The sequence below is a fragment of the Purpureocillium lilacinum genome (genome assembly GCF_023168085.1).
Source record: "Purpureocillium lilacinum CBS 284.36 DNA, scaffold_6, whole genome shotgun sequence".
NCBI classification, from domain to species: domain Eukaryota; kingdom Fungi; phylum Ascomycota; class Sordariomycetes; order Hypocreales; family Ophiocordycipitaceae; genus Purpureocillium; species Purpureocillium lilacinum.
The window spans coordinates 3,341,614-3,368,425 of record NW_027072116.1 but is presented as its reverse complement, the minus strand read 5'-3'; the positions used below and the strand labels follow the sequence as shown (position 1 = coordinate 3,368,425).

General features: G+C 53.9%; 5 protein-coding genes across 5 annotated transcripts; all 5 read right to left on the bottom strand.

Moving 5' to 3' along the window:
* Window positions 1-5,419: 5,419 nt before the first annotated feature.
* PLICBS_008914 (uncharacterized protein) lies at window positions 5,420-6,044 on the bottom strand (the record flags this gene model as incomplete). Its single annotated transcript, XM_065601496.1, has 1 exon — window positions 5,420-6,044. A coding segment is annotated over one exon (625 nt), but the record flags the coding sequence as incomplete, so codon positions are not given.
* A 5,947-nt stretch (window positions 6,045-11,991) lies between these two features.
* PLICBS_008913 (uncharacterized protein) lies at window positions 11,992-13,126 on the bottom strand (the record flags this gene model as incomplete). The annotated part of the gene is made up of 2 exons (XM_065601495.1): window positions 11,992-12,890; window positions 13,120-13,126. The coding sequence occupies 2 exons, from the start codon at window positions 13,124-13,126 to the stop codon at window positions 11,992-11,994; spliced, it is 906 nt and encodes a 301-aa protein (XP_065457567.1).
* Window positions 13,127-21,837: 8,711 nt separating this feature from the next.
* Window positions 21,838-22,476, bottom strand: PLICBS_008912 (uncharacterized protein; the record flags this gene model as incomplete). Its single annotated transcript, XM_018324613.2, has 1 exon — window positions 21,838-22,476. The coding sequence occupies one exon, from the start codon at window positions 22,474-22,476 to the stop codon at window positions 21,838-21,840; it is 639 nt and encodes a 212-aa protein (XP_018176007.1).
* Window positions 22,477-23,958: 1,482 nt separating this feature from the next.
* On the bottom strand, window positions 23,959-24,372 carry PLICBS_008911 (uncharacterized protein; the record flags this gene model as incomplete). The annotated part of the gene is made up of 2 exons (XM_065601494.1): window positions 23,959-24,312; window positions 24,367-24,372. The coding sequence occupies 2 exons, from the start codon at window positions 24,370-24,372 to the stop codon at window positions 23,959-23,961; spliced, it is 360 nt and encodes a 119-aa protein (XP_065457566.1).
* Window positions 24,373-25,133: 761 nt separating this feature from the next.
* PLICBS_008910 (uncharacterized protein) lies at window positions 25,134-25,984 on the bottom strand (the record flags this gene model as incomplete). The annotated part of the gene is made up of 2 exons (XM_065601493.1): window positions 25,134-25,622; window positions 25,685-25,984. The coding sequence occupies 2 exons, from the start codon at window positions 25,982-25,984 to the stop codon at window positions 25,134-25,136; spliced, it is 789 nt and encodes a 262-aa protein (XP_065457565.1).
* Window positions 25,985-26,812: the final 828 nt, after the last annotated feature.

Below are 26,812 nucleotides of genomic sequence, written 5' to 3'. Positions count from 1 at the left end.
GCGGGACTGCAGATCGACATCGACAAATGCGAGTTTGAAGCGACGAGCGTGAAGTATTTGGGCTTCATTGTAGAAGCCGGAAAGGGCATCCGCGTGGATCCGGAGAAGGTGCAAGCAATCCAACAGTGGCAGCCGCCACGCTCCGTGAAGGGAGTCAGAAGCTTTCTGGGCTTTGCAAATTACTACCGGCAGTTCATCCCGAAATTCTCAAATATCGCGTCACCGTTGACGGCGCTTACGAAGAAGGATGCTACGTTTGCCTGGTCCCAGGAGTGTCAGACAGCATTTGAGGAGCTAAAATTGCGCTTCATCAGCGCACCGGTCCTTGCGCAATGGGATCCGGACAGGGAAACAGTTGTCGAGACAGATTCGTCTGGTTATGTCACCGGAGGCGCACTCTCGCAACGGGGTGATGACGGCATCATGCGACCCGTCGCCTTCTTTTCGAAGAAGAACGCGCCGGCGGAATGCAATTACCCAATCCACGACAAAGAACTGTTGGCGATCATTCGCTGCCTGGAGCATTGGGACGCCGAGCTAAGGAGCGTCGCGTCGTTCACCATCATGACGGACCATCTCAACCTACAATATTTCACGAAGAAGCAACCGCTGAGTGAGCGGCAAGCACGGTGGGCTGAGACACTATCGCGATACAACTTGACGATCAAGCACCGACCGGGTAAGGAAGCCGTGGTGCCGGATGCACTATCGCGACGGGAACAGGACATGCCACAGAGCGCCGAAGATGAGCGCCTCCGAGGACGGCGCGTACAATTGCTCGAGCCAATCAAGGGAGGTGGTCTGGTGACGAGAGTCAAAAGCGGTTATGTCACCAAGGGAGACACTGACCAGCCTGGTGACGCGCCGGCCGAGCAAGATGAGTCAGTCGAGAACCCTTTCATAGACGAGGAGCTGCAAAGATTATGGAATGATGGCCTGAGGCAGCACAACCGGTATTGGCTCATCCGGAAGGCGGTACAGCAGGGCGAGAGACGACTACCATCGCAGTGGGGTCTGCCTGTTATGCTGTCAGAGTGCTCCATCGACGACGGCCAGCGACTTTGTTGGCGAGAACGGATTTGGGTGCCTAATTATGAGCCCTTACGCACCCGACTGATGCAGGAAACGCACGATTCGGCACTCGCGGGACATCCGGGACGGGACATGCTCAAGTCCCTGTTGAGTAGACGGTTCTACTGGCCAGGCTTAGATGCAGATGCCCGCCGATTTGTGAGGAACTGCGACGTGTGCGGGCGGAGTAACATCTGGAGGGAAAAGCGGCGCGGACTTCTGAAGCCGCTGCCCATCCCTGAGCGGATCTGGTCGGAGTTGTCAATCGACTTTGTGACAGGCCTGCCGCCGACGAGGTCAAACGGGTCCACCAACTTGATGGTCGTCACAGATCGCTTGTCCAAGAGCGTTATTTTCGAGTCGCTCAAAGATATTACGGCAGAGACGACGGCCAAAGCTTTGGTGCGAAACGTGGTTCAGCACCATGGTATCCCTGGGGCAGTTGTCACCGACCGAGGAACGCAGTTCACCAGCAGGATGTGGAAGAGACTATGTGAGCTATTGCACATCAAGCAGAGACTGTCGACGGCCTGGCATCCCGAGACAGATGGCGCCACGGAGAGGGCTAATCAAGAGGTCGAACGATACATTCGCATCTTCGCGACGTATGCGCAGGACGATTGGGACGAGCTGTTACCGGCGGCCGCCATGGCCATCAACAATCGCACGGCAACCTCCACGGGACAGAGCCCGTTCTTTCTCACGCACGGCTACCACATCGAGCCCATCCAAGTTAAAGAGAAGCTGCGGATGGACGGCAAGTCGCCCGTGGCCAGAGCAGAAGGCATCGTGCAACAGCTCCAAGAGGCAACGGAATGGGCGCAAGCTGCCATGGCTTCGGCACAGGAACGACAAGAGGAGAATACCAACACCCGACGGCAACCTTCAGACCAGTTCAAGCCAGGAGACAAAGTATGGCTTCGACTGCGCAATATTCGGTCCAATCGACCATCCAAGAAGCTGGATTGGCTTTCGGGCAAGTATACAGTCCTGGAGACAGTTGGGTCGCACGCATGTCGACTTGACACGCCGCCTGGAGTCCACAACGTTTTCCACGTGTCTCTCTTACGATTAGCAGCGGACGATCCGCTTCCGTCGCAGACATCGGACGACTATCGACCACCGGCGATCCTCACGGATGACGGCGAGTTGTGGGAGGTAGAGGAGGTTCGTGGACGGAAGAAGGTGGGACGGCAGTGGAAGGTGCTTGTCAAATGGGTTGGTTGGGTAGAACCAACGTGGGAACCGGTGAAGTTTGTCGCAGACACGACAGCCTTGGCTCAGTATGAAGCGGTTCATGGGAAAGTTGGATCGAGGCAACCCCCTCAAAACGGGAGGAGGAGGGGGGTATTGTAACGGGCTGGGCCCGTGTGGGTCTCGGCTCCGCTCTCGACCGGGATCCACACCAGCTCCGGAGCTCCGCTCAAAAGCTCGTGTTCCTTTCTGCAACTTTCTCTTCTCTTCTTTCTTTCTTTCCTTTTTCCTTAGCTTTAGGATACTCGTTGCAGTCGCTCAGCTAGTTGTCAACACACTCAGTTGAGACCGTTACAATAAGCAACCATCCGCCTTAGAGGCATCGAACGTATTTATTGCCTATGTGTCTCCCATCGCTTTACTCGGGTGGCAGAAGTCAAGCTTTCCTCAGCTCATGTTTCTGAGAAAGCGCTGCATCGCACCTATCTTTACCCTTGCACGCCCTGGACCCTGCTGATAGAGTCAGCACTAATGATTGGGGCACGTACTGGGGTCGCAAGGGCACGATCCTGGTATCCGTCATGCCGTCATAATCGAGATCTTCCCTAGTCATCGCTTCTTGGAGCGGTGGGATATCAAGGTGTTGGTGGCGCGATGGACTTCGTGGGGCCGCAAGAGTGTATGGTTGGAGGGCAGGTATTGCCTTGTCCAAGAGGGTCGATAGAGCTAAGATGAGCAGCGTCATTGCTCTCAGCTTTCAAGCATACATGGTGCAAAGTTGCAAATTGTGGCCTCTGCAGGAAGCAAGTAGAAATGCCAGAAAGTCTAGTGACACTGTGTTGGCACACCCTATGCAAACCCTGAATATCGTGCTGCGACTAATGCGCTACAAGAGTACTTCAATTCTTCGACCTCGGCTGGTGAACATGTCAGCCATCGCCAGGGCCCAGGATATTGCATATAGCATTGGAACATTAGGAGGTCTGGAATTCTGGTAGAACTCTGTCGTGATCTGGGCTCGACCGGGCTGCAGTTACAGTTACAATTGTTCCTGTTGTTGAACGATGCTGTTGACATGAGACCACAAACCTCCCGGGAGAGTCGCGCCGCGCGCGGGCAGGACCAGCACCCAACTCATACTGTGATCCATGTCATGCTTCTGTCTCAAGCCTGGTCGCCGTCAAAGTGCAGGTCCGCAAGTCACCCTGCAGCTAGTTCTGTGACGTTAGTCATTACGGACCTCATTGCTAGCCCCCGCCGCACTGAAACAGGGCTCAGCATGCTCAGCTGTCAGCTGGGTACGCGTATCGTCCCCTGCCAAGATGATCCTCTCAAATGCGGGTAGAGTGTCGCGCTAGGTCTCTACGTCTGTTAGCCATGACGTTTGATCTACAGCCGACGTCATCACGCCCTTGTCTCATCAAGGGGCACCACGACTTGTCTGATCAAATTAGCAAGCACTTGAAAGAGCTGACAGGTTGACGAAATATAAAGTTAGTCAATGGACCTGGAGCTTCTCTTTGATTTGCCAAGGTACTCAATTTCCCTTCTCAAAAACATTGGAGCACTCAGCTTCATCGGCCACGCCTAGATCGTCGTCCACCCTAAGACACAAGCAGTTCCATCACCATGGCCTACTGCAAAGCAGTTGCTACCGAAGGCACGAATTGGACATTTTGTCCATCAATGGCTGCTTCGATACTCTTCACGCTCTTATTTGTGGCCACAACCGCGATTCACGTCATTCAGGCGCTCTACCACAGGACATGGTACTGCTGGGTCATCATTGTCTCTGGTCTACTGCAGACCATCACATATCTGTGCCGCGACCTGAGCATCAAATACCCGGCCAATGAAACGTACTACGTCTTGTGGTTTGTACTAATTCTCATTGCCTCGGTATGGACCAACGCTTTTGTCTACATGGTATTCGGACGTCTAGTATGGCGATTCAAATACGACCGGAGTGTCCTTGGGTTGAGGGCATGGCACTACGGTTTGGTCTTCGTGATCTTCGATATTTTTGCCTTCATCGTTCAAATTGCTGGTGCAGCACAAGCGGCAGGTAATGACGTGCCAGAAGACAAGGTTATGCGAGGTCTGCACATTTACATGGGTGGAGTCGGCATCCAGCAACTCTTCATCCTCGGCTTTTGTGTGGCTGTCTTTGTGTTTTGGAGAGACTTCCGCCGTCAGGAAGCCAAATCAACCCCTCCTCACGTGCTCGGACTTGTCTACACGCTTGTTGCTGTACTAATTCTTGTCACTGTGAGTAGCAATAAGGATGATGTTAGAGGATCGTGTCTAATGTGTCTAGATTCGAATCATTTTCCGTCTGATTGAGTATGCCAACGGATTAGAGAGCAGTATTCCGGAGCATGAGGTATATCAGTACGCGCTCGATTCATTGCCGATGTTGATAGCCTTGGTTCTGTTTAACATTGTTCACCCTGGCCGCGTCATGCCTGCTCATGAAACGAAGATTCCGTCATTCCCGGAGCGAAGGCGACAGAAACGCGAGGGGGTCAATATTCAGCTAAACCCACACTTTGCTTCGACTAGTGTGTAGCCGGTGGTATTACGATTAGCCCCTGCGGCGGGCAAAATCGGGCTCTTCTAGTGGGCAGATCTGCGGTTTAACGTAGCCGAGGCGTTTTGAGTTACGTTACTGTGCGTTCGTGCAAGCTCGAAAGGCATGGGTTTCTAATTTAAAGTAATAATATGAAATATAAGTCTCAGCAAAGGTTATGTGATCTGCCGACTGATGCGTTCGTCTTGAGGGCGTGGCTCGCTCACACCCAACATTCACTTCATGTTGCAATCCAACCTCGCGATCTGCGGGGCCGATCGCAGAGCTGCAATCAGACCCGCTCATGGGGCTCTGTTGTGGGTCGCGGCTGGCTTCTTGCAACTCGAATGGCCCGGGAATAAAGGCATACCGTGTGAGGACAATCAGAGTGTCTCGGCGCAAAGTGGAAAGTACTGATGCCAACAAGTAACGGCAGAAGTAGCTGACACGCAGAAGTCCGGAGCTCCCCGGCCTCCTGTTCCGGGGACTCTCTCCTGAAATAAGAGATCGAAGGTGTGCATTGCGCTCTTTGTTAGGGGCTCTGCTTTGCTATTCAGAGGTGATACTGTACAACAAACCACATACTGGAAGCCCTGGCTAGCTCCTCCCCGTCCTCGTCGCGAATGTTACACTTAATTCGCATCTTTCGGCCGTCAATTGAGTCAATCCAAGCCGTCGCCAAGACCACGCTTCCAGTGAGGATGGCCCGTATAAACTTCACTTCCATCGATCCAGTGACGCTGCCAGCTTCAAACATTGCACCTCGCTTGTTCAAGACCGTGTTGATCTCAAGCAGCACGTTACAGGCCTCGTCCAGCATGGTCATGATCATACCACCGTGTACCATTGAGCCCACGCCCCCGAGACCCTCACCAAGAGCGTAAAGCGTCTGAACCTCCTTGAGTGGTCTTGAAGGATCTTGAAGCACAACTCGGTCGTCGGCTTTCAAATAGCACAGCATATGTTCGAGCGTGCGGTCTGTGGCAAGAACGATGCTCAAGAATTGATCGCGATGATCGGACGCAGGGTTGCGGCTGCTTGGCAGGAAGCAATGCGTGTTGGGACCCCGCAGTACCTCCACGACCCATGGAAGCGATTTGAAGTACTTTAATGCGCCATCATACCGCTGGACCAGAGAATCCGTTGGAATGAGGTTCAGGGTCGGACCGTAGGTGCGGTTGAGAGGCTCGTTCGTCTCGCCGTCCGACATCCTGAGATCTGTGCACCGAAAATTTGAAGTTCTAGAATACGGATGAAGATTGACCGTAGAGCATGCAATGTCAATGAGGTCATGGCAAAGTGATTTAAATACTAACTTGCGGGCGGCGGGTAACAACTAACACATAACTAGCGCTTACTATTGTGGCGCAGCCCTTACTTCCCGGGAATTCACTCCCTCGAGCGTTTGTTAAAATGCCGCTTTCGGCAGATCCCGAGTGTTAGAATTTTACAGTCGGAGAGGCTAATTTCTGGTTGACAAACGTCGCTGCAGCAATGTCGTATCGCGATGGGTAAGTGAGATGAACACCAACATTTGCCCCTTGGGCGCAGTATGGATCGCCGCGATCACAATAGGACGCCATTGAATTGGAGAAGCGGTCGCACGACTGTGCCGGTGGGCGCCCATAGATCTTCGGAGTATCTTAAGTCAGCATCAAATTCAAGAGTTTCCATCGGATGGGACATATTCTTACCCCATTCATCGTTGCAGTCCCCTTATCAAATGGTTTCCCAGCAACATTTCTTGGGTCACCGTACCAGACTATGGCAGTGACTGTAACAAATGTCAGCTAAGAAGTAAACATCATAGTGAATTTGGCTCCTAACCATGGTCGCTGATGTTACGGTCCATCGGGGGAGTAACTGGCCCTGCCCCAGCTGCATCACCGCCGCAAAGAGCATCTCCAATAATCTGGGCACCCTGAGAGTAACCCAGAAGAACGACCATGGAGTTCGGGCAGCGCCGCACATAAGCAGTCAGTTGGTTAAGAACCGCTGCGGTTCCGGCTCTGACGGAGGTGGAGTAGGGATTCAGAAGCGCAGGATAGTCTATTGCCTCCTGGGTGGCGCCTTGGTGTGCTCGAATGATCCGTGCAGCCAACGAGCCCAGCTGGCCATCACCAGGAGGCTCTGTGCTTCCACGAGCGACAAGAAGGTGAATTTGGGCCAGGATTCTTGTCTGTCCTCGAGAGCGTCACCGCCCATTGAAATAGCCTGAGCCAGGGACGCAATGAGGGCGCAAGTTATAAGAGCCTTGAGGCAACCCATGTTCAGATAAGTAGATGGAATACAGCAGATGAGGACTGAATAGATAGTGAAGCAGCGGAAGTGCCCAGGTATACCATAATCTTCCAGAGCATGGTGGGGCTTTATATAATTGCCAAGTCGGCATCTTTCATCGTTCTGGAGTGCGAAGAAATGCCAATACATCTAGCTTTCCCCGCATCTCCGCAATCCTACGCATGCACCCCACGATTCACATCGTACATAGCACGGGGTATTAGGAAACATTGCGAATGCCGAAGCCACAAAGCCTGGGATAGAGGCACAGGCAGTCCCGTTCTCGGTTGATTTATGACTTCATGCCAACCGAGAATGTCCCTTCGGCGATTGGCCTGGGTCCCTTGACGGCCTCCCGACATCAGGCACATTTTCTAGATTGGTTTGAGGATTGAGCCGACGATTATAGCTCGGGTGCAGTCAGGTCGCAGTGAAGCTGGGGCTTTCCTTGCTCAATGGTGTTAAGCGGGGATTCCGTACCCTGCCGCAACCTGCCCGTCTTACGCTGTCAGCCATGTTTCGGCTCATGTGGGAGGCGTCACGTAAGTCGAATTAGCGACGCAGCAATTGCGAGAGAGCCACCAGGCATGGTTTTGCATCAGAGACACGGGTACTCCGAACTTATGTAAGTCCGCATTCGTTTCGCGGAGGGAATTTAGCCAATTTTGGTCGTAGGGACGACCCCGACCCTCGTTATGTACACTGAGCACTCGGTCCTTGGCTATGGAACGCGAGCACTGCATGGCGTTAAGAACCGTAGACATTCCTGACGCTAACACAAAGTTCCCAATCATAGTGTCCAGAGCTCAGAGCATGGTAACTGTCTTGTACTATTCTTGTAAATGACTTTCACCGGATAAGGTTATCGACGAGTATTCTGTGAACCACGGCGTCACTGACGACGCAGTTCTGGTGTTCGTCAACACGGTAAGGCCGTCGCAAGAACCTTAGCACTATATTTCTAATAAGCTATCAATCATCGGTTCGGCTGCTAAACTGAATCAAAGCCAAAAATGCAAACAAAGACGTAGCGGGCGTCGTGGCTTAGTGCACGAAAAACCGGAATAGGTAAACTTCGTAAACTTGCCATCTCTACGGAGTATCATGTATACGAATCCACGATGTGGGGCTGCCAGGATAATACGTACAATTTTGACAAAATGCTGCGCATTGCAGTCTTGCAGCAACGACCAAGCACCGCTTTCCGCGACAGGGCTATGAGGTCCACTCGGGTTCCTCAGAGGACACTTGAACTTGAACCCCGGGCCCACAGCATGCACCACCAGTTCGCATGGTGTTGGGTGCAGGTGCGGGGAAGCGGGGCATTTGGGCCAACTCTCGGTTAATTCTTAATTGGCGCACATTAGCCGAATTTCCACTTCGGTGATGGCGCAGCAAGTTCGGATCCACTGATGAACATCCGAAACGACAGGATCGCGGTTCCTGCGGGAGCCGAGTGATGTTTCTCTGGCGTACTCAGTAGGAAGATTCCAGTGTGCTGTGCCAATCAATATCGACGCGGGATTTCCTCGAATTCCCGCGTCAGCGCCCGCGTCAGCGAGAATAGTCGCTGAATAGCGTGAAGCAGGGATCGTGAGAAAACTTCCCGGCAAACAGTCTTGACAGCCAAGCCTTTCATTCTTTGCTAACTTCCGCTGCCACCGCTCTCAGTCGCGCACGGAAAATTCCCTCCCATCGCATCGGAAGCAGGCTTGAGCTCCTATGCGCCGCCATTACGACGCTCTCGACCACAATGCTACCATTGGCCAAGGGCCTGGGTGTCAGCGAGATATTCCGGCCATTTTTCGACAACTTCGTCAAGCCACCCATGCTCCCAGATAGTGCTGCTCAGTAAAGCATCCGCATCAACATATTGAAACATGGGGATATCGTTCCGCTGCCCCGGGCTAGTGAAGCTATTGCTTCCAAGAGGACTCGTAGTGTCCATCTCGGATGCATCCGGCCGTCTGGACGCCGTTGAGCCGATGGCAGTCGACGGTGTCGCGGACCGTCGCCGGATAGAGCGAATATTCGCCTGAGGTCGGATGAGCAGTTCGTCCGGGGTATGAGCCACAGCCCACGGACCCAGAGTATCCGAGTCGACTGAGATTTGCGCACTGTTGAGGGCACTGGAAGTCTTCCTGTTCGGTGATTCGCTCCACATATCGATGCCTGCTTGGCTTCCGGCGCTGTGCAAGAAAATACCCGCGTACTTGGCGTAGATGTGAACACCCTGAAGAGGCTTGAGGTAGCATAAACAGTCCCGAAACCGGCGGAGTTGCTGCGATTTGCAATCCTCGTCCTTTACTGTTTTGTACTCGACAAGGTGATTCACCGCCGCGGTGAGCAAGAATGTGACGCTGGAGGAAGGGAGGAAGCGAAGAAGTCCGTACGTCTGAAGGTCTTCGAAGCGCCTTGCAATTGTCAACGTGGCATAATTGGACTTTTGCTTGGTCCACTCATGCGAGCAGAATGACGATGGCGCGGGAGCCAGCAGCTGCGGGCGGTAGAACGTGCACATAATAGCGTGGTGAAACATCAAGACTAGGGAGCAATGTACCAGGGCAATTTTGTCGCTGTCTCCCGAAAGCGGTTCGTGGAGCTGCTGATACTGCATATCGCCTGCAAGGTCGCACTGCCACGTGTTGAGCTCCCTTTCGATGTCTTGCACTTTTTCCGGAGTTATATCGGGAGCCTTTGGTAGTAATATCAAAGTCACTTCCCTGGTCTCACCTAGCTTTGGACTCGAATCGGTGTAAAGAGACTCAAAAACTCGACCTAAGAGCAGACATAGCTTGCATTTTTCGATGCATATGCGTGCCAAGCGTGATTGCAGTGCCAGATCTTGCAATAGCTTGCAGCCAGAGAGCATTTCCGTCACTGGCGTCGGGTATATTCCGATGTCGAAGTCGTCTTCGTTTAGGAGAGGAAGATAGAACTCACTCGGCTTAATCTTTGGTGGCATGCGCACTCCCATATTTAGAACGCGATCACGAAGCATGCATGACCAGCCAACCCGCTTCCACAAATGCTTTTGTCGGTCTGACATGTTGGATGAGTCCGGATCTTGGTATAGTCCGATGCTACGCGCAATCGTGCACCCCAGCTCCGCCCAGTACCAGTGATTAGCTGGTTCGTCGTGTATCTCTTGCCAGTAAGACAGGAGCAGTAGTGACTGAACGATGCATAGCCGATCATTCTCGTATCCCATTGAATATAGTAGCTGTTGTAACATATAAGCAAACTGGGAAACCCGTGCATGATCATAGGTCTCATGCCCATACCTTGGCCCTGACGAAGAAATCCTTGCGCGCGGCGAGCCTTGTGCTGTATCCTGCCGTTGCGAGATGGCATTCGTCGACGAATGTAGCCCCAGCGAGAAAGACGGAGTATAGTAGTAAGAGGCTGACTGTCCCGGCGGAATCGGAGCCATGGGGCTGAGCAATCGTCGCCAAAAACTCGCCGAGGTCAAGTACGGGACACAGCGGATGTACCCATTCCACAAAACTTCGCAACAGTGCGTTTCGCAGTTCCAATCCCGGAATACAAAATACTTGTTTTCTAGACAGGTATTCGATATCGTCTGCAGTCCAGCTTCGTGGAATGGGACTGATGTAGGAGGGCAACGTTCTGCTCAACATTGATGGCGGCGTCGACCGGTTGCGTACATATTGGTCCGGATTGCTACCTTGGACAGCGACAGAATGACCTATAATACTTCATGAGCCATCGGTCGATGGGAGAGTACCGGAATACTTACCGTGGACATTGGCAGAGTACGCAGCATCGGAGTTTAGTGCTGGCTCGTCGACGGTGGCCTGTTGGGCGCATCCAAGGCTCGACGAGGTGTCGCTCGACAATTGCGATGCAGGTTTCTCGATTGCAGGACCTGCTGTGAGACCTATTCTCCTCTTTCGTCCCCTGCAGTGAACCATCAATAGTCTGCAGCCAAGGGAAGAGACTTCACGCGACATACCTCCTTTTACCCTCAAGCAGCACGCAGGTGACCTTTGCTGCGCGACAGTTGGAACATGGAAGTCCATCAGTCACGTCGCAGCGGACTTTTCTCTCATGGCATTTGTGGCATGCTTTTGATGAACGCCGAAAGCCCCGCATCTTCCACGCGCAAATGCAAGGTGAGTTAGGGGCTTGTGCTTTGATGAGTTAATGCCGACGTTGTCGCCATTTTCAACTCCAGGCATTTGCGGTGCGTGCTTGCTCCACTACCCCGCCATCCCGTGTTTGCCAATAAACAGTCGACCAGAAATTGCCACGGGGTTGCGCTGCCCCGATTGGCAGAGAGCTCAAGCGGGCGGAAGTTGGACACTCGGGATCCCTGGAGGCTGGCAAGCTGGCATCCTTGGTCCGGGACGCTAGCAGGGATTCGGCTCGGTTGGGTGCATTGTGGAGCGACGAGCCTCGACACGCTGGAAGTGGCGGCGCGTGGCGGTGCAGGAAAACGTGGGAGATTCAACTCTCATGCAGGCATGAGCAGACGAGAGTTGCTACAGATATCAAATCTGGCCGCACTCTTATAAGGGCCGAGATCATAGTGGCACAATCGAGCCCGATTCTTGTGTTGTTGCTCATGACGCCGTCCTCGCATCATCGCCTTCTGGCCTGCATCGCAGCCAGTCCAATTGCCATCGTCTACATGTTATCCAACGAAGGAACATGCTGGCTCCGCTGAAGGAACATTTAACGAACCATTCGAAAAGTCTGTAGCGGAATGGTGCCCAGGTTCCATCACAATATACCTCTATTACACGCAGCAAAGGGACTCAAGCCAAGCTCACGGCAGGCCATAAAATCCCTCCATACAAACCCACGATTAAAGACCCTCCATACCAACCCAGGATCAAAGAGCACAGTCAGACCTACACCTCCTCAATGGTGTCGACTGTATGCTCCTCGACCGCCTGCTTCTCACTGCGCACGTTGATTTTCCGCTCTTGACGTTTGCGTTCCAGGCTCCGGACAGCCTCAGCTTCCTTGTCTCGCTCTTCCTGACTCATCTCCGGCCCCAGCAGTAAAAAGATGAAAACATACCCCCAAACTGCCGCCATGAAAATGGCTATGACCTTGCCATAATCAAACCTCTTCTCTCCAGTTGGACCGGGACTTAACGGAAATTGCTCCCCGATTATGGCTTGAATTGTCGCGGAGGCAGAAGATGCCAAGTTTCCGAGTTGATATGTCAAGCCTATGACTGTTGTGCGCAGTGCTACTGGTGAGAGTTCCATCAGGTAAATTGGGATTGGGCCCCAAACACCTCCCACAAACACTTGTTCGAAGAATGCACTGACGACAAGTGACGTGCTCCGCGGTAAGATGTAGGCTGGGACAAGTGCACCGCCCATGACACATGCAATGAGCATGATGAGCCGCCGACCGGAAAAAGTACTGACGAAACCGAGTATGGTACCACCCGTAATGGACCCAAGCTGACCGACAATCGATATCACGGTGACATTCGTAGCATCGAGCTGTACTTGATTCTTGAGGAATGTTGGGAAGAAATCCTGGCTGCCATGGGAGCAAGAGTTGAAGCCCGTCATAAGCACGACCATGTAGATCAGTAGGACCCAATTGTCTTTGACGGCTTTCCCGGCTTCTTTAGCGAATGCAACGATGCTCATTTTGTTTGTCGGTGGTACCAACTCGTTTCCGTCTTGACGCTCGTTGACTCGAGCTTCGCGCTCGGCCTTGATGGCTTGGAAGTGATTTGTCTCTGGCATGGCCAAGCGGAAAACGATGAGGAGTAGAGGAGGGACGGCTGCGAACCAGAATAGGCTCCTCCACCCATGGCTTGTCGTTGGTACCAAAGCCCTGTAGAAGACTGCCGCAAGTAAGTACCCCGTAGAGTATCCGTTCTGATATATCCCCGAGAGTATGCCCCTCGCATCATATGGCAAATCGGCCAGAGCTGTACTTGCTGCGGGGCCATACATTCCTGCGGCCAAGCGGTTCAGTAATTGCTTGAACGCTTGAGGCGTGTGACTTACCACCCATCGCGATGCCATAAAGAGACCGCACTGCTAAAAACTGCGGCAGAGTCTGGCAAAACCCTGAAGCCAACTCAAGGACAACAAAGAGCAACATTGCCACAATCATAGGCCATTTGGCTCCGTACTGGTCGGCAAACGCCCCGAAAGTAAGGGCGCCGACGGAACGGAGCATCAATGAGACCGTGATGCCCTGTTACCGGTCAGCTACCGTTCTACTATTTCCTTGATGCATAATTACCCAGGACACATCCGAATTGGGTACGCCAAAATCCTTTGCGATCTCAGTGAGGCTAAGTCTGGCACCACTCGTTAGATCGGCCAGGATCGTCAAGAAGCACCACCGCTTACGAAACAGTAAAGCTAGTGGCAGTTAGCATAGGCATAAACGATGAGGGAAGCACGTACAAGTCCACGGCGTCCCAAACCCAGCACAGAAAGCCGCAAAGGAACATAAGCCATTGATGGCGGTTCACTTGTCGCAAAACTGTGACCGGGTTGTCGAGTGCTGTCTAGACTTCAGTCAGAAATTGTCTGCGATACGTCGGCTGGATGTGTTAATACCTTTGGAGGTTTCAAGCTGATCACACGGCTCATGAGATATTGTTTAATCTGTTCCAGAGAGTAAAACCATCCGGCGGCCATGTGATTCTTCATCGTGACAGATTTGAGTATATTCGACGTTCAACTTGTTGTTCGATCTTCTTACGAGATAAGAGACGACACCGTTTTCATTTACGAGTTTAAGAGCTATACGCCATCCATTATCAAGAAACTTCGTAGAGTATAAATGACTGAAGGCCACGCTTTAGTGGTGCTGTCAAAGTCTCTGATGCAGCGTACATTTGGCCCGCGCTGGGAGCTGGCGATGGTGTGGCGTAATAGCGTCGGCAAATAAATTCCTACTGGTACAATTCTTTTTGCCGAAACTCCAGCCCCTCGCGGTGGCGGCCAGTAGTGGGGAAAAAATAACCGAGCATGGGAGTGGACAGCAAGGACTGAACCACAGGCCGCGACAGGCGTAAATGGCATCCTAGTCGCCTTCGTCATTTCGCCGAGCATGCTTGCAGCAATGTCAGCAACTAGTGGGATCCGCACTGGTAATGGATAAATTCGCGATATCGGGCATATGCGCATGCCGCGACTTGTTAATTAAATGGGAGTGGCAGTTTCTGCAGGAAGTTGCCGATCACGCGACTCTCTCAGTGCACAGCAACGAAAGCACTTCAACAAGATGGCTGGACGTCACACGCCTGGTGGCTTGGCAGCTCATCCCTCAATTTCGGTGAGGACGTTTCTGATAGCCGGGCTTCTTGTTGATGTCTATGGACTCGAAGAACTAGAGCCAAACGTCCCAATTACGTGCCTTTGGCTCCTGCATCCGCGGACTTACAATCGTGGCAATATGCGAGACTTTGCCTACCATTGTGTCGGTACTTTTATTCAGCATCGACTAACCGTGGGATTGAAGCGCGGCCTTCTCGCGTTGGCGTTTGACTTGCCCAACCATGGGACACGCCTAGTGAGTGGAAAACGAAACAAGACGTGGAAAGAAGGCAACCAGGACCATGCACTGGATATGATAAGCATTATCCTGGCTGCAAAGAGAGACCTTGCAACACTTATTGACTTGATTGGGGGCTATTTGGGTCGAGGTCCGATAGAGAGACACGTAACCCTGGGTTGGAGCCTTGGCGGTCATATTGTCTGGGAAGCCTGGTTAGAGGAGCAAAGAATAGATGCAGCCGTTGTGGTTGTCGGATGCCCGGACTTTCTAGGTATGTCAGGTTCCGGTCGTCGTCCCGGTATGACCAGGAGCAAATTCTGGCTGTAGCACGACTCCAATAGCTGATGTTGACAGGCCTGATGCGAACACGAGCCAGCGACGCAAATTCAAACTGTTCTGGGTCAGTTGTGGATGATCAAACGCTGCCACGAGACTTTCTATCGGCTTGGCTCGCGCACGACCCGCGATATTTCCTCTTTGGCTCTGACCCTGTCCCGCAACTGCCACTATCCTCCGTTGAACAACGTCGCCTTCGACCGCTACTCGACAGCAGGGTTCGTGCTAAGAGTCTGTTTGTTTGCTCCGGCGCAGACGATATCCTGGTGCCGTACGCAACGAGCCAGCCGGTCCTTGATGTGCTCAAGGATGCGGTTCGCCTTGGTGGCTGGTACACTGAAGGGGCTGTGACAGTGGAAGACCGCGTTTACAAAGGAGTTGGCCACGACTTTAGCACTGAAATGGTGAAGGATACTGTGGAGTGGCTCATCTCTTGCATCGCAAGGGGCTCAAATAGAAAGGTGATCAGCCGTGGAGATGGACGGTCATGTCTCTAGCAAGGTCTTGCCCCAACGGGTGTTACATGGCTCGCTTAAACTAATCGGCCTATAAATTACAATAGATTGATTGCGACTTAGCTCCAAACTTAACTTGTGTCGTAGCTTCGCAATAAGTGTTCGACCATGCGGACTTGGTGTGATTAAAGAATGAACCCGCGGTGAGAAGCCTTTTGAGCCCACAACTACGCGACTGAAGCAAATCGAAGGTTTACCCAAGGGCATCCGGATTTGGCCTTGCCTACACTCTTTGCGCAGGACCTTTCACTGGTCGCTATAGCATGAGTTTCTCTCCAATCCCCCTTAGCTGTACTCGCGTAGAGCGTCCGAGCGTGCATTCAACTCAGTAGGTTGCTATTTACGGATCTTCAGTCTGCTTGAAAGTACACCACCACCCGTTCCTTGTTTGAGCGTTGGTTATATAGTGATGGTTAAAGCTCTGAAGATGTGATAGCAGTTTTATGTCATTACCCTTACGGCGTAAGAGTGCCATTGGCTTCCCTCACTGCTGCGTGGTGTAAGTCCCGCTCTGCCAGTAAATGCATCTGTCGTTCTTTGCATCATCCGTTGCTGTCCCTACACCGTCGCTTCCAAACGTAGCAATTCTAGCAGATTTCCCGTACTGTTGCCATTTTGGGGCTGAACCGGGCTCGTTTGGGTTGCTTGAAGCTGCGAATTTCGTAAAGTACGTTTGCATCTGGACTGCGAGCCGAGAAATAACATTTGCGTCGCCGGGTTTATGAAACGTGTAGGCAAGGTCCTGCGCATGATTTCCAGGCGGAACTTCGAAGCGATAGTTCCAAGTTGCGTTTTTGAACGAGGTTGCTAAGTATCGGGTGTTACAGACGAACGTATACTCGGATAGCATCAAAGCCGCGCGGCCGTACTCCGTGGTATATAAATCTGTCTGTCGAGGTGGTGGGTATAGCACAGTAAGAATGTGTTCAATCGCCGAATCCGTTATTCCATATATCGAAGAGCGAAGTTTAGTAACAATTTTTTCGCGGCTGTCGATTAATGGTGACGTAAAAATATCGGATTCGTGGGAGTTATGGCCAAGCATCAGCTCTACTGAGTTGTCGAAATCCCCCTTCAGCAGCGACACGCCCGGAAAAGCTGGTACATAACCGCCATCAACAGTCGGGCCGTAGCCGAAGTCTCCGTAGTTGGACTTGTAAACAATATCGCTGTTCACACGAAGTAGTGTCGGGTAATCCAGGGTGACAAGGTCCGTTCCATTTGTAATTGGTCGTCCCGCCCGTGTGCTGGCTGCACTCAGTGTTTGGTTCCAGATTTGTGCTACTGGAAGCGATGTAAGCCATCCCGGACTTTGGATTATTGCCCGCTCAAACGGCACTGTTGAATGGCGGTTTCCAGTGATGTGGTGCATGATGCTACCTCCACCAGCTGACTCGCCAAATACAGTGACTCTGTCTGGGTCACCGCCAAAGAGGTGGATATACTTTTTAACCCTATAATACCGGAGTAAGTATTTGCGAAAGAATCGGGTCTCGTGTAGGTCTATTGTACCATTTCAACCCTAGGCGCTGATCCTGGAGGGCGGTATTGGGAAAGATGTCTTTGTCTCCCTGGCCGTTGAGCCACCCGAACAACCCCAAGCGATAGTTTAATGCCACAAATATGACGCCTTCACCGTGCTCGCTTGTCGAGGTTGCGAGAAGTCCAGAGGGATTAAAGGAGGCGGAGTCTTTCTGTCCTTGAAGAAGGTGATGAGCGCAAGCTCTTGCGTTTCGTGTTTCAATTCTCACCAAATACGTAACCACCGCCATAGATCCAAACCATAACAGGAGCTGAAGCTTGTTAGCGATGTAGATCGGTGTTAGCCCATTACTATGTGTTCTTGCCTCTTCTTCGGGCATGGCGACTCCCCTTCCCTGAACGCACTCCACATCGGCTATCGAAAAGCAATTTGGGAACGTGCACGTCAAGAAGAAGACAGTCCTCATGCATGGTAGTATCGTTCAAGAGGTTATCGCGGAGCGCCTCGGTGGTTATACCGGCGGCATGAGCACGCGACTCGAGATACCACCGAGGAAAAGCCTGCGGACATTTGAACCCAACGGACCCATCATTCACATTTCTGTCCACAGTGGAAACGGGTCGAGGCGGCTGGAACCGATGTTGACGTAGTGGTGGATCCGCGAATCGGATATTTCTGAATGTGTAAACGTGCTCTGTTTCCTGGAAGTACCCTTCAGCAAACGAGCATAGCAAACTTTGCGAAATCTATAAACCCGTGTGAACTCACATTATAAGCAGCTCTATATCGAGCATAGTCCAAGTCCACAACGGGAGCTTGCTGTGGTGGAACTGCTGTCGCCAGAACGTGGGCGGAGAGCATGAGAAAAGTAGACACAATGGTGCACAGGACTGCCATTGCGTGAATTGTGCGAGCAAATGTTTTCTAGACGGGACAGGTGCAAGGCTGCGTTGCCGTAGTGAATATTTCCACAGGGTCGGTCAGGGTTATTTTACGAGGGAATGCCCTATGACTGCTTTTGGTCCTGAAAGTTTTATAGACGCTTCGCGAGTAATCCTGTCACTATTAGGCGCCGCGCGATCACTCTGACATACCGAACTCGTTCTGGTCTGAACGGCGGACTGGAAGGATTATACCCGACTGAAGCCTGGCCCGAGCCCCCGCAACTTCAACATTGGGCCAGTTCCGACCGCGTCGATCACTATGTGGGCCGCTACGTGTTGGTCTGCTCGGATTCGCCTCTGCCTCTCTGAAGGTTCTTACAAAAATTAGCCGAGACCTGATAGCCAGGCAATCAACATTACAGCCCCGATAACGCCAGTTAGCCCTCATAGCCAACGACCAGCTTCGAAGTTCAACCGACCCTCCTCGGACGCTCGGCTAATAATTCCCATGCTCGCCTCACTCTTTCAACCCTGGTTGGATGGACCTGACGGGACGACGAAAGGATTGATCGTATTAGCCAACAAAAGACCTCTCGGAGCTACCTGTTAGCCGTACCACTCAATATGGATCTCAAGCGCAGTGCCATAGTCTCGGCCCGTGTGGGGCCTCCCGTTGAGCTTCTCATCTACACTCAGTAGGCCCTAAAGCTATGATGGATTGCTTGGCTGATCTAGCAGTGTGAGGATATTTTCCCCCGGCGCCAGTGTTTGCTTCATTAATGGGGGACTAAAGAAATCAGAGCTACCGCCAGGCGCTTCCCAGAAATCTGACTGTGGCTCGTGAGCCAACGGGGTCTCCTGACGGATGCGCGGCGGACTTGAAAACCGCAAGCTCTGATCCTGCGATGCCGTCCAGCCGGTCCCATGACATGTGTTTGTCTGCCCTGCACGCTCTCGGAGGCGCGCTGGCCGACGAGGGCTCCCCTGCCATCGCAGGCATATGGAGCTCGACATGGTTTGTGTCTCGCATTAACATCGGAGTGTAATGCGGCTTGGGTGAGGAAAGGTCCGCAGGGTTGCCACCAGGCCTTTAGGCGTGCTGTCGCGATTGACGAGACGCGGCTTGCGCGGTCTACCGGGCTGGCCGGCGGCGCCGGTCACGCATCGCGCTCTGATGTGGAAGCAGCGGGCACACTGCACCATGGTGTTTTCGGCTCGTAGACATCGCACTCGCTTCGCTCTGCACTAGTCGCAGGCAGAACGCCCGACTCGGGTCTTCAGCACATCATCCATTCCTCGTATCTCGAGGTGGGGCTCGCGAGGAGTCCAATAAGACTGGGATCAGATGGCCTTCGTGCTTGGAGAGACATGAGAGTGCGATTGCGACGAGGCAGACACGCCGTACGTGCCACAGTCGCCGCAGACGCGGCCGCCTGTAAGGGGTGAATGCGCCACGACGCTCTAGAAAACCACCTGGGAGGGTTTGTGGCCGCCCGACCGTGTGCGCCGCGCTCGGCCACTCAGCAATAGCGCTACTATTTTCACGTATGGTATCTACGCGCGTCTCTTTCTTCACGCACGTTACGCCGCAAAAGGTGCTACACTGTCTGCGAGCACGCAGGCCACGGTGGCTTCAATAGCTCGGGCAGCTGGGCGACCGCGATGCCGTCAATTGCTGCTGCCGCCGCCCAGGCGGGCTGTGCGCGCAAGCCGCAGAAAAGGCCCAAGGGGCGCCGCACGGTAGGCCCGCGCGAGGCCTGGCTAGGTACCGTTGAATACTCTCGTAGCGCTCATGCCACAGCAGCTGCAGCGTGGTCGGAGGGAGGTAAGAAGCGGAAATCTGCCAGGCGCCCCAGTTACACCGCCAGCCACCCGCGCGCCGCGCGCCATCTTTACCTCTGTCCAATTGTCTGAAGCCTGCCCCGAGCATGCATCTTACCAATTGACTGCCAACAGCACCTGGGTAGTCGACGGTCATTGCAGCATGTATGGGCGCTAGTTTTGTGCCTCCTACTGGTTGACACCCTAAGCATGTTCGAGGTCGGTCACTATCTGCGTCCGGTTTGTTGCAAGCATATCACTCAGGCTTGGAATGCTTGGTGGCACATAAGTTAAGATAGAGCTAATGCCTCTGGCAGATATTGGGCATGGTAATCGCCTTCAACCAAAGCTATTCTAACCCATGAAGGTTTCCGCCTTCATACGGGGTAGGCACACTCGCAACGACTACCGCTCGTGCGTAAGCGAAAGCCAAGCAGGCATCGAGACATGGGCAATACTCACCCATTCTTGCATATTCCGAAAGCAGGTGATCCCCACTGTCGCTTACACTTTAATCGCTCGGTGTCAGTAGCGTACAGCCATGAGATTGCAGGCACGCTCACCTGTGCATCACACGTTGATTTCCGACAAGCAGCTGCAGCTCCCTGGAAGGAAAGTGCAACCGCTATAGCAGCGACAAGACCCTGAAGCTTCATGTTCGGCAGCAAGCGCGAAGAGCTGTTGAAATTATGTAGAAGTGTTTAGCTGCACAGCTGTATTCGGAATTGGAGACTTGGCACGGGCTTGAGCACCTCCAATTGTGGAAGATGATGATTTATATATTGTTCTGAACGGATGCTGCTCGAGCGGGGTGAGCGAACACTTGGTCCACATGCGCCGCACCAAAATGGCACTCTGCAGTCTTTCGGATCATCGGGCTTCAAAAGTCAGCCTCGCAGAGGCTTGCATCCGGTACCCGGCAAGCATTATGCGCAACGTCAGTCATCGCTCTGTGTGGCACTGCAGAGTGACGAGAACAACGACGCAGACTGGGTTGACCCTGCACCTGCAGAATGCATGTGATGTCGGATGCTTCGCACGGCGATCCTCATCTCGCCCAGCTGGCCACATCAAGATGACGGCCTGCCGCGACGAAGCACCAATGTTGGCTTGAAACTGCGCAGGCCAAAACTGACGGCAAATAAGCACGGAAGAACGCAGTGAGGTTCATGTGGTAGACGCTCTTCCTTGGCATCTTTGCTTACGGACTGCGTCTCCAGCGGCCGGTGCAGCGCAGCTCCAACTCCACCTCTCATTCCATGCTCTTCGCGGAGGCGGGCCGTCCATCCAAAGGGCCGGAGGATGTGGGGTACAGCCCAAATCGTCCGAAGTTCCGAACCCCGACAACCCAGCGGGGTCATGGCCGGATTCCCGCTGAATTGTCCTTCATGTCAGCCTGCTTCTCAGCCCTTCATCGAAGACTTCAACGAAGTTCATTTGGCAACGATGGGTAGCTTATGGATACGTCACTCTGACGCAGAGCCCGACGCAAGCAATCTTGGCTCGTGAGTACAAAGCAAGGATAATGTTCCCCACTAGTATACTTATGCGGGAGACTGGCGGCGGTCAGTGTCGGGCGGCCTGTTCAGGCGCGTGAGGGAGGCGACACGACCGAAGGCAGTCCGGCCGTCCATCCCCAACCAAAAACCCGAGAGCGCACCCGCGGCGCACACGCGACATCCGCCATCAGAGTGGACCACTGACAGGGATCGCAGATGTCGGCGCGGATAAAGGGCCTCGTTCAATGACTTCGCGAGCATGAGACTGAGCGCCATTCGGCTTACCCTAGACTCGGGCCAGCCATCTCAATGCCCATAGATGCATCGATTTCAAGACCTACCGTACAGATGCAGTCAGAAGACTGGGAATCGGTTCAGCTTGATGCACAGAGCGGCAACTTGCGAGTGGCAATTGTAGGGAAACCACCATCACTGTTAGGAAACGGGACCCTTGGGGCCCGCAACAGAGCATTCCACATATGACACATTAATTACATAGGATACTAAATACACGAGAGCGCGCGCTGTGAACAAGATAATGAGCGACGAAGAGGGCGTTTTGCGCTGCAGTCTTGGGGTCCACTGCGACTGTTCCATCTGACAAGAACTCGGAGGAACTCGAAACATTCGACACCAGTGCATGACAGACAGGGCGGCCTCATTTCGCGCCGCCTCAGTTGATGGTGACGTGGCGTGACCCCTGCCGCTTCGCCTTGGGGACGGCAATGCTCAGGATGCCGTCCTTGAAGCTCGCGGTAACAGAGTCCTGGTCAATACTGCCGGGGAAGCTGAAGGTGCGGGAGAATTCTCCCACGCTGCGCTCCGAGAGCCAGTACTTGGCTGCGTCGGCCGGTTCTTTCGAAGGAGCCTCAGTCTTCTGGTTGGTAACCTCGGTGGAAGGGCTCTTGGCCGATTCCCCGTCATCCTCGACAGTGGCGTGGCGTGATGCGCTCGCCTGCTCATCGCCGCCTTCGGCGATGGCTTTTGTTGCAGGAGCATCGCCGAGCAATCCACCAGGGGCAGCACCCGTCGTATAGGATCGCTCCACGCGGCCACGCACCACCATGGTCTGCGGTTCGGTGAACTCAATCTGAACCTGCTCCTTGCTCACTCCAGGGAGCTCGCCGTGAAGCTCATATCGTTCACGTGTCTCGCGAACGTCGAACTTGGGCTGCCAGATGGGGAGCGCGGATCGGCGTTGAGCCCCGGTTCCATTGGTCGGACGAGAGTAGGCGTCGAACTCGTCGAGAAGGCGGAAAAGCGGCGCAAAGGAGGCGTCGGGGTTGTAGAAGTTGCGCGGAAAGAAGGCCATGGTGCGGGTGTGGGTAGGGTTGATTGGCCGGATGGCAGCTCGCTTCAGGTTATGCGACAGTCTTCGAGGTAGGGATGTTCGGCAAGCCTGCATCAAGAGTCGCTCGCTGCCTGCTGATGGGTTCTTGTTGGATGCTTGTCGAGACTGACATGATGCACGATGGCCAACCCCTTTAAATACTTTGAAACGGCGATGCGGCGATGCGAAGGGAGCCTGTGGTCGAATATTCCAGAGCTGGGCAAACGAGCGACGACGAAATCATGACGAAACAATCGCGCGCATCTATTGGGGCTTTTCGGCGTCGCGTGGTGTCGTCGGAATGTGGTGGCCCCTTGTGGAACCTTCCAGCCCCTGCGAGCAGCTGCGTGCGCCACCTTGAACGTGCACGCCGCGAGTGCACCTTGGACGCGACGCCAAAGTCATCATCGTCGGAGACGTCAAACTTCGAGGGCGATTCGTGTGTCGATTGGACAGTCGCGCACTTCATTGCGCATGGATGCGAACAAGCCAGCAGAGCAGAGCGGATTGATGCGTCTTCAGGCACGCTCCGCGGGCGACATCAAATGGGGCCTGCATTGAGGGCATAAAATTGCCATGCACGATCACGGCACGAATTGAGCCATGCCGGCAAATCTACATGGTATCGTGGAGCAAGCTCACAGAGTGGTGGGCACGTTGCCTCAATCTGGCGGCGGGTTGATCGGCTCGCGGCGGGTGCGACTGGGCGGCCGCAGGACGAGTTGGGCGGGAGAAGTTAACGCACAGCCGGCGTCGCTCACGTTCGAACGCCACCGTGTGCCGGCGCGAGGTCACTGACCGGTCAATCCGGGCAATCCCGCCCCGACAAGTTGCCACCATCACCAGACTGTGCTTGCCCAGCCTGCCAGCTGTAAGCGCCACGGTCCGTCGCGAGCAATGTGGCGCTACACTGTCTGCACGCGACGCCCACATCGCGTGGAGCTTCTTGAGCGCATCGCGTATCGTTGATGGAGGAGCATCAGCTGCGTCGGCGCAGATGCACAGCGCGCCAACTCGTAGACACGGATTTGTGAGGCGTCAATGGCAAGCCCGTCGCTCGATGTTGCGTCGTAGCCGGCTTTTTCCTTGCGGCCCACATGGATGTCTATTTTGACTCTGCTTCTTCTTCCCCGACGTTGTCGTGGAAAAGGTGGTCGCCCAAGCGGGCTGTCCTCGCTGCTTGTGAGGCCGGGGCAAATGGACACCAGGTCTCCGTCAAACTGTTTGCGACCATCCGAGTTCCTTACAGTTAACCTTGCCAAGATCTCTCTCTTCTCGCTGGGTCGTTTGATGCCGCGGCACGTCAGACTGAAGGGGAAGAGGTCATTTAACGTCTGAGATCGAGTCTGTTGAGGAGCCATGCCAATGACCGGCCGTGAGCGTCGTGGAAGTCGGAGCTGATTTGAGCGACACCAAATCACGCGATTACAACCGTTCCAGGTCATGCTGGGGTGCAGGCGACATTCATGCCGACTGCCTGGCGATGGAGACAATCCAGTCAGCGACTTCCTTTGGCCGAGATGCATTAGGTGCATGCCCGGACTCGATTTCCCTCACGTCAACCTTGCCACCAATCTGTCTTTCCATCATTGCGATGCTCGCTCGCTGGAGCTCGGGCTCCTGCGCAAGGTCTTTGGTGCAGAGCAGGTACGAAACCGGCACGTCCTTGAACCCGGCATGGCTGAGACTGGCGGGAAACGTCGAGCCGGAATGACGAGTGCTCATCTTTGCCCACCGTTCGCCCTCTTCCTTCGGCAAGTCGTTGAAGACGTTGGCGGCGGCAACGGAGATGTCTGTCTGGTGCAACCATCCATCGTCCTGCATCTGCAGGTTAGCCCCAGGCGCACACTTGTAGATTGCATAAAAGGACACAGACATCAGGCCTGATCTCAAAAGGAGCTGTCCGAGGGAGCATATTGTCTGGCATGATGACGCTGGCATCGGATTCTCCGACGGGAAGAATGAGGCACGAGATGTAAGCCAGTCTCACGAGCCCGCCTGACTTGCCCTGGCGTTGCCTCTCGACTTTGCTGAGGCCCTTGGTGCTTTCCGTAGCAGGTATGCCCCCGTAAGAGTGGGCAACGAGCACGACGTCCTTGCCTGCGTCGGCATGTCTCGAAATTTCCGAAGCGATGTAGGCAGCATCATCTTGCATGGTCCCCGGAACGTCAGTTTTGTAGCCTATGCTGGGAAGGTGGAGAGCTTGGATCGGGTGTCCCTCGCTCGACACATGGGCGACGACGTCATTGTACAGTCCAGGCAAAGTGAACCCTCCTGGTACGATCAGTACTGTCGGCTTTGCCATTGATGGCAGAGGGGAAAAAGTGGTGGGAATTTGTCGTGGACGAGAACAGGTTGAGCGGTTCTGGATGAGTGTCCAGTGTTCACTGATCACCCGTCAACGTTGCCGCGACGACAGCAGTGCAGCACTATCGATAGCGAGAGCCGATAAGATCATATCGATAAGATCATAGAGTGCTATCGATAACGGCCAAGATGCTGACGACGTCACTAGCCACTGGTTTCTATTTACACTGTTGCACAATTTGCTCGAAGGTGCCCTTCCAGCAGCTGCAGCCATCGCAGCCAGCAAGATGCGACAGGAACTGAAGCCCACAGTTGCAACGCAAGCCCTTGTCCTACCGCGGTATCCATCGCAGGGCGAATTGCTCTGGTCTGTTCATCTGCAGTGTCAGCCTAGGTTGGCTGTTTTCCATCAGTTTGAGCAAATCCTCCCTTCTCTCTTCTACGCTCCTTCCTGGCGTGGGCATGGGCTCGACACGGAGGCGTGCAAGTAATGTCGACATGACCGTGACGAATTCCACTTGCGCCATTTTCTGCCCAGGACACACGCGTGGGCCTCCTGACCACGGTAGGAATGTCCCTCGTGCAGGCGTGATGAGCTCTGCCTCGGTGCCGTCGCTGTTGAGCGTGAGCCATCGCGAAGGTCGAAAGTCGCCGGCGTCATTTCCCCAGTCTTCCCGGGCATGATGCAGGCCAGCGTTGTTGATGTAGACGGTACAGGGCCCGGGAATGATATAGTTCTCGCCTTCCTTGCCGATGGCCTGGTCGTGGCTGATGCTGCGGGAAATATGGATGAGTGCTGGATATAACCGCAGCGTTTCCATCTGTCGTTTGCAGCACCATATTAGCAGTCAATGCTCTCGCCTAAGCCTTTAGGGTTGCTTACCATGACTGCCAGGCAGCGCTTTAGTTTCGGGAAGTAAGTCGTGTAAGGTAGGATGCGACTTTCACCCACGGCCTTGCTGCCCAGGACGCGATCGAGCTCGTCCTGCAGCCACGCCTGCCACTGCGGGTACGCCGCCATCAAGCCAACAGCGTACGTCATTGTGTTGGCGGTGGTGTCGTAGCCTGCCGCTGTGAAGACGAAAAGGTTGCCGGCGATCTCGTCTTCACGCAAGAACTGACTCGGCCCAAACGCGCCGTTGCCTGCCTTACCTTGATCAGACAGGCGAACGAGTTGGCTCATGAAAGTATTGTGCGCCACTTTACGTTCGCCGTCTGCATCACTGGCTATCGATTTTGCACCACTCGCCTCTGCTCCCGACGCGATTCGCTTCCGCTCATGGTGGAGCATGTCAGCCGTCAACTCAGGCAAGGCTCCCAGCGCTGCACCCAGGGTTCGTATCTGTGATGGCATGAAGGGAAGACGCAAGAGCGCACCAGGCACCAGAGCAGCGACGACTAGCAGTTCGGTGCAGAGAGAGATACCCTCAACGTAGGTCATCCTGGCATGCGCGTCTCGCGGCAGAGTCAAAGGTTCGAAGGGTCTGGGTTCCCCATAACCAACCTGAGCGAGGACGTTGATGGCAATGGTCCGTAACAAGTTGCTTGCATGGCGGGAATCGCTATCGGGCTGGTCAAGTAGATAGTCTATCATCCGCTCCGTTTGAGTAGTGCTCTCATCCCAGACTATCTCACTGATGCGCTCGTTGAGACTTGGGGCGATGAGACGCCGTTGCCGGGACCAATCGTCCCCGTCCGACTAAAGAATGTTTTGTCAATCGAACGGTTGTCGTTGTACAGGGCCCGGGTGGTGCATATCTCGAGATCAAGTAGGTACATGTGTGGCCTTCATGCTGGTAGGCGCAACTCGGTACAACGTCCTTCACCGGCAAGGGGTGTGCACTTACAGTCAGGATATTCTCCCCTAAAAAGCGTAGAATTTTGCTGCCAATTGGCAACTGCACAAAGTCCTTTCGCCTCGAGAGTATGCTCTGGGCCATGTGAGGGTCGGCGCACCACAGCTCGTTAACTCCGGCGGTCACGAGAATGAACGCAGGGCCCACACGCTCAT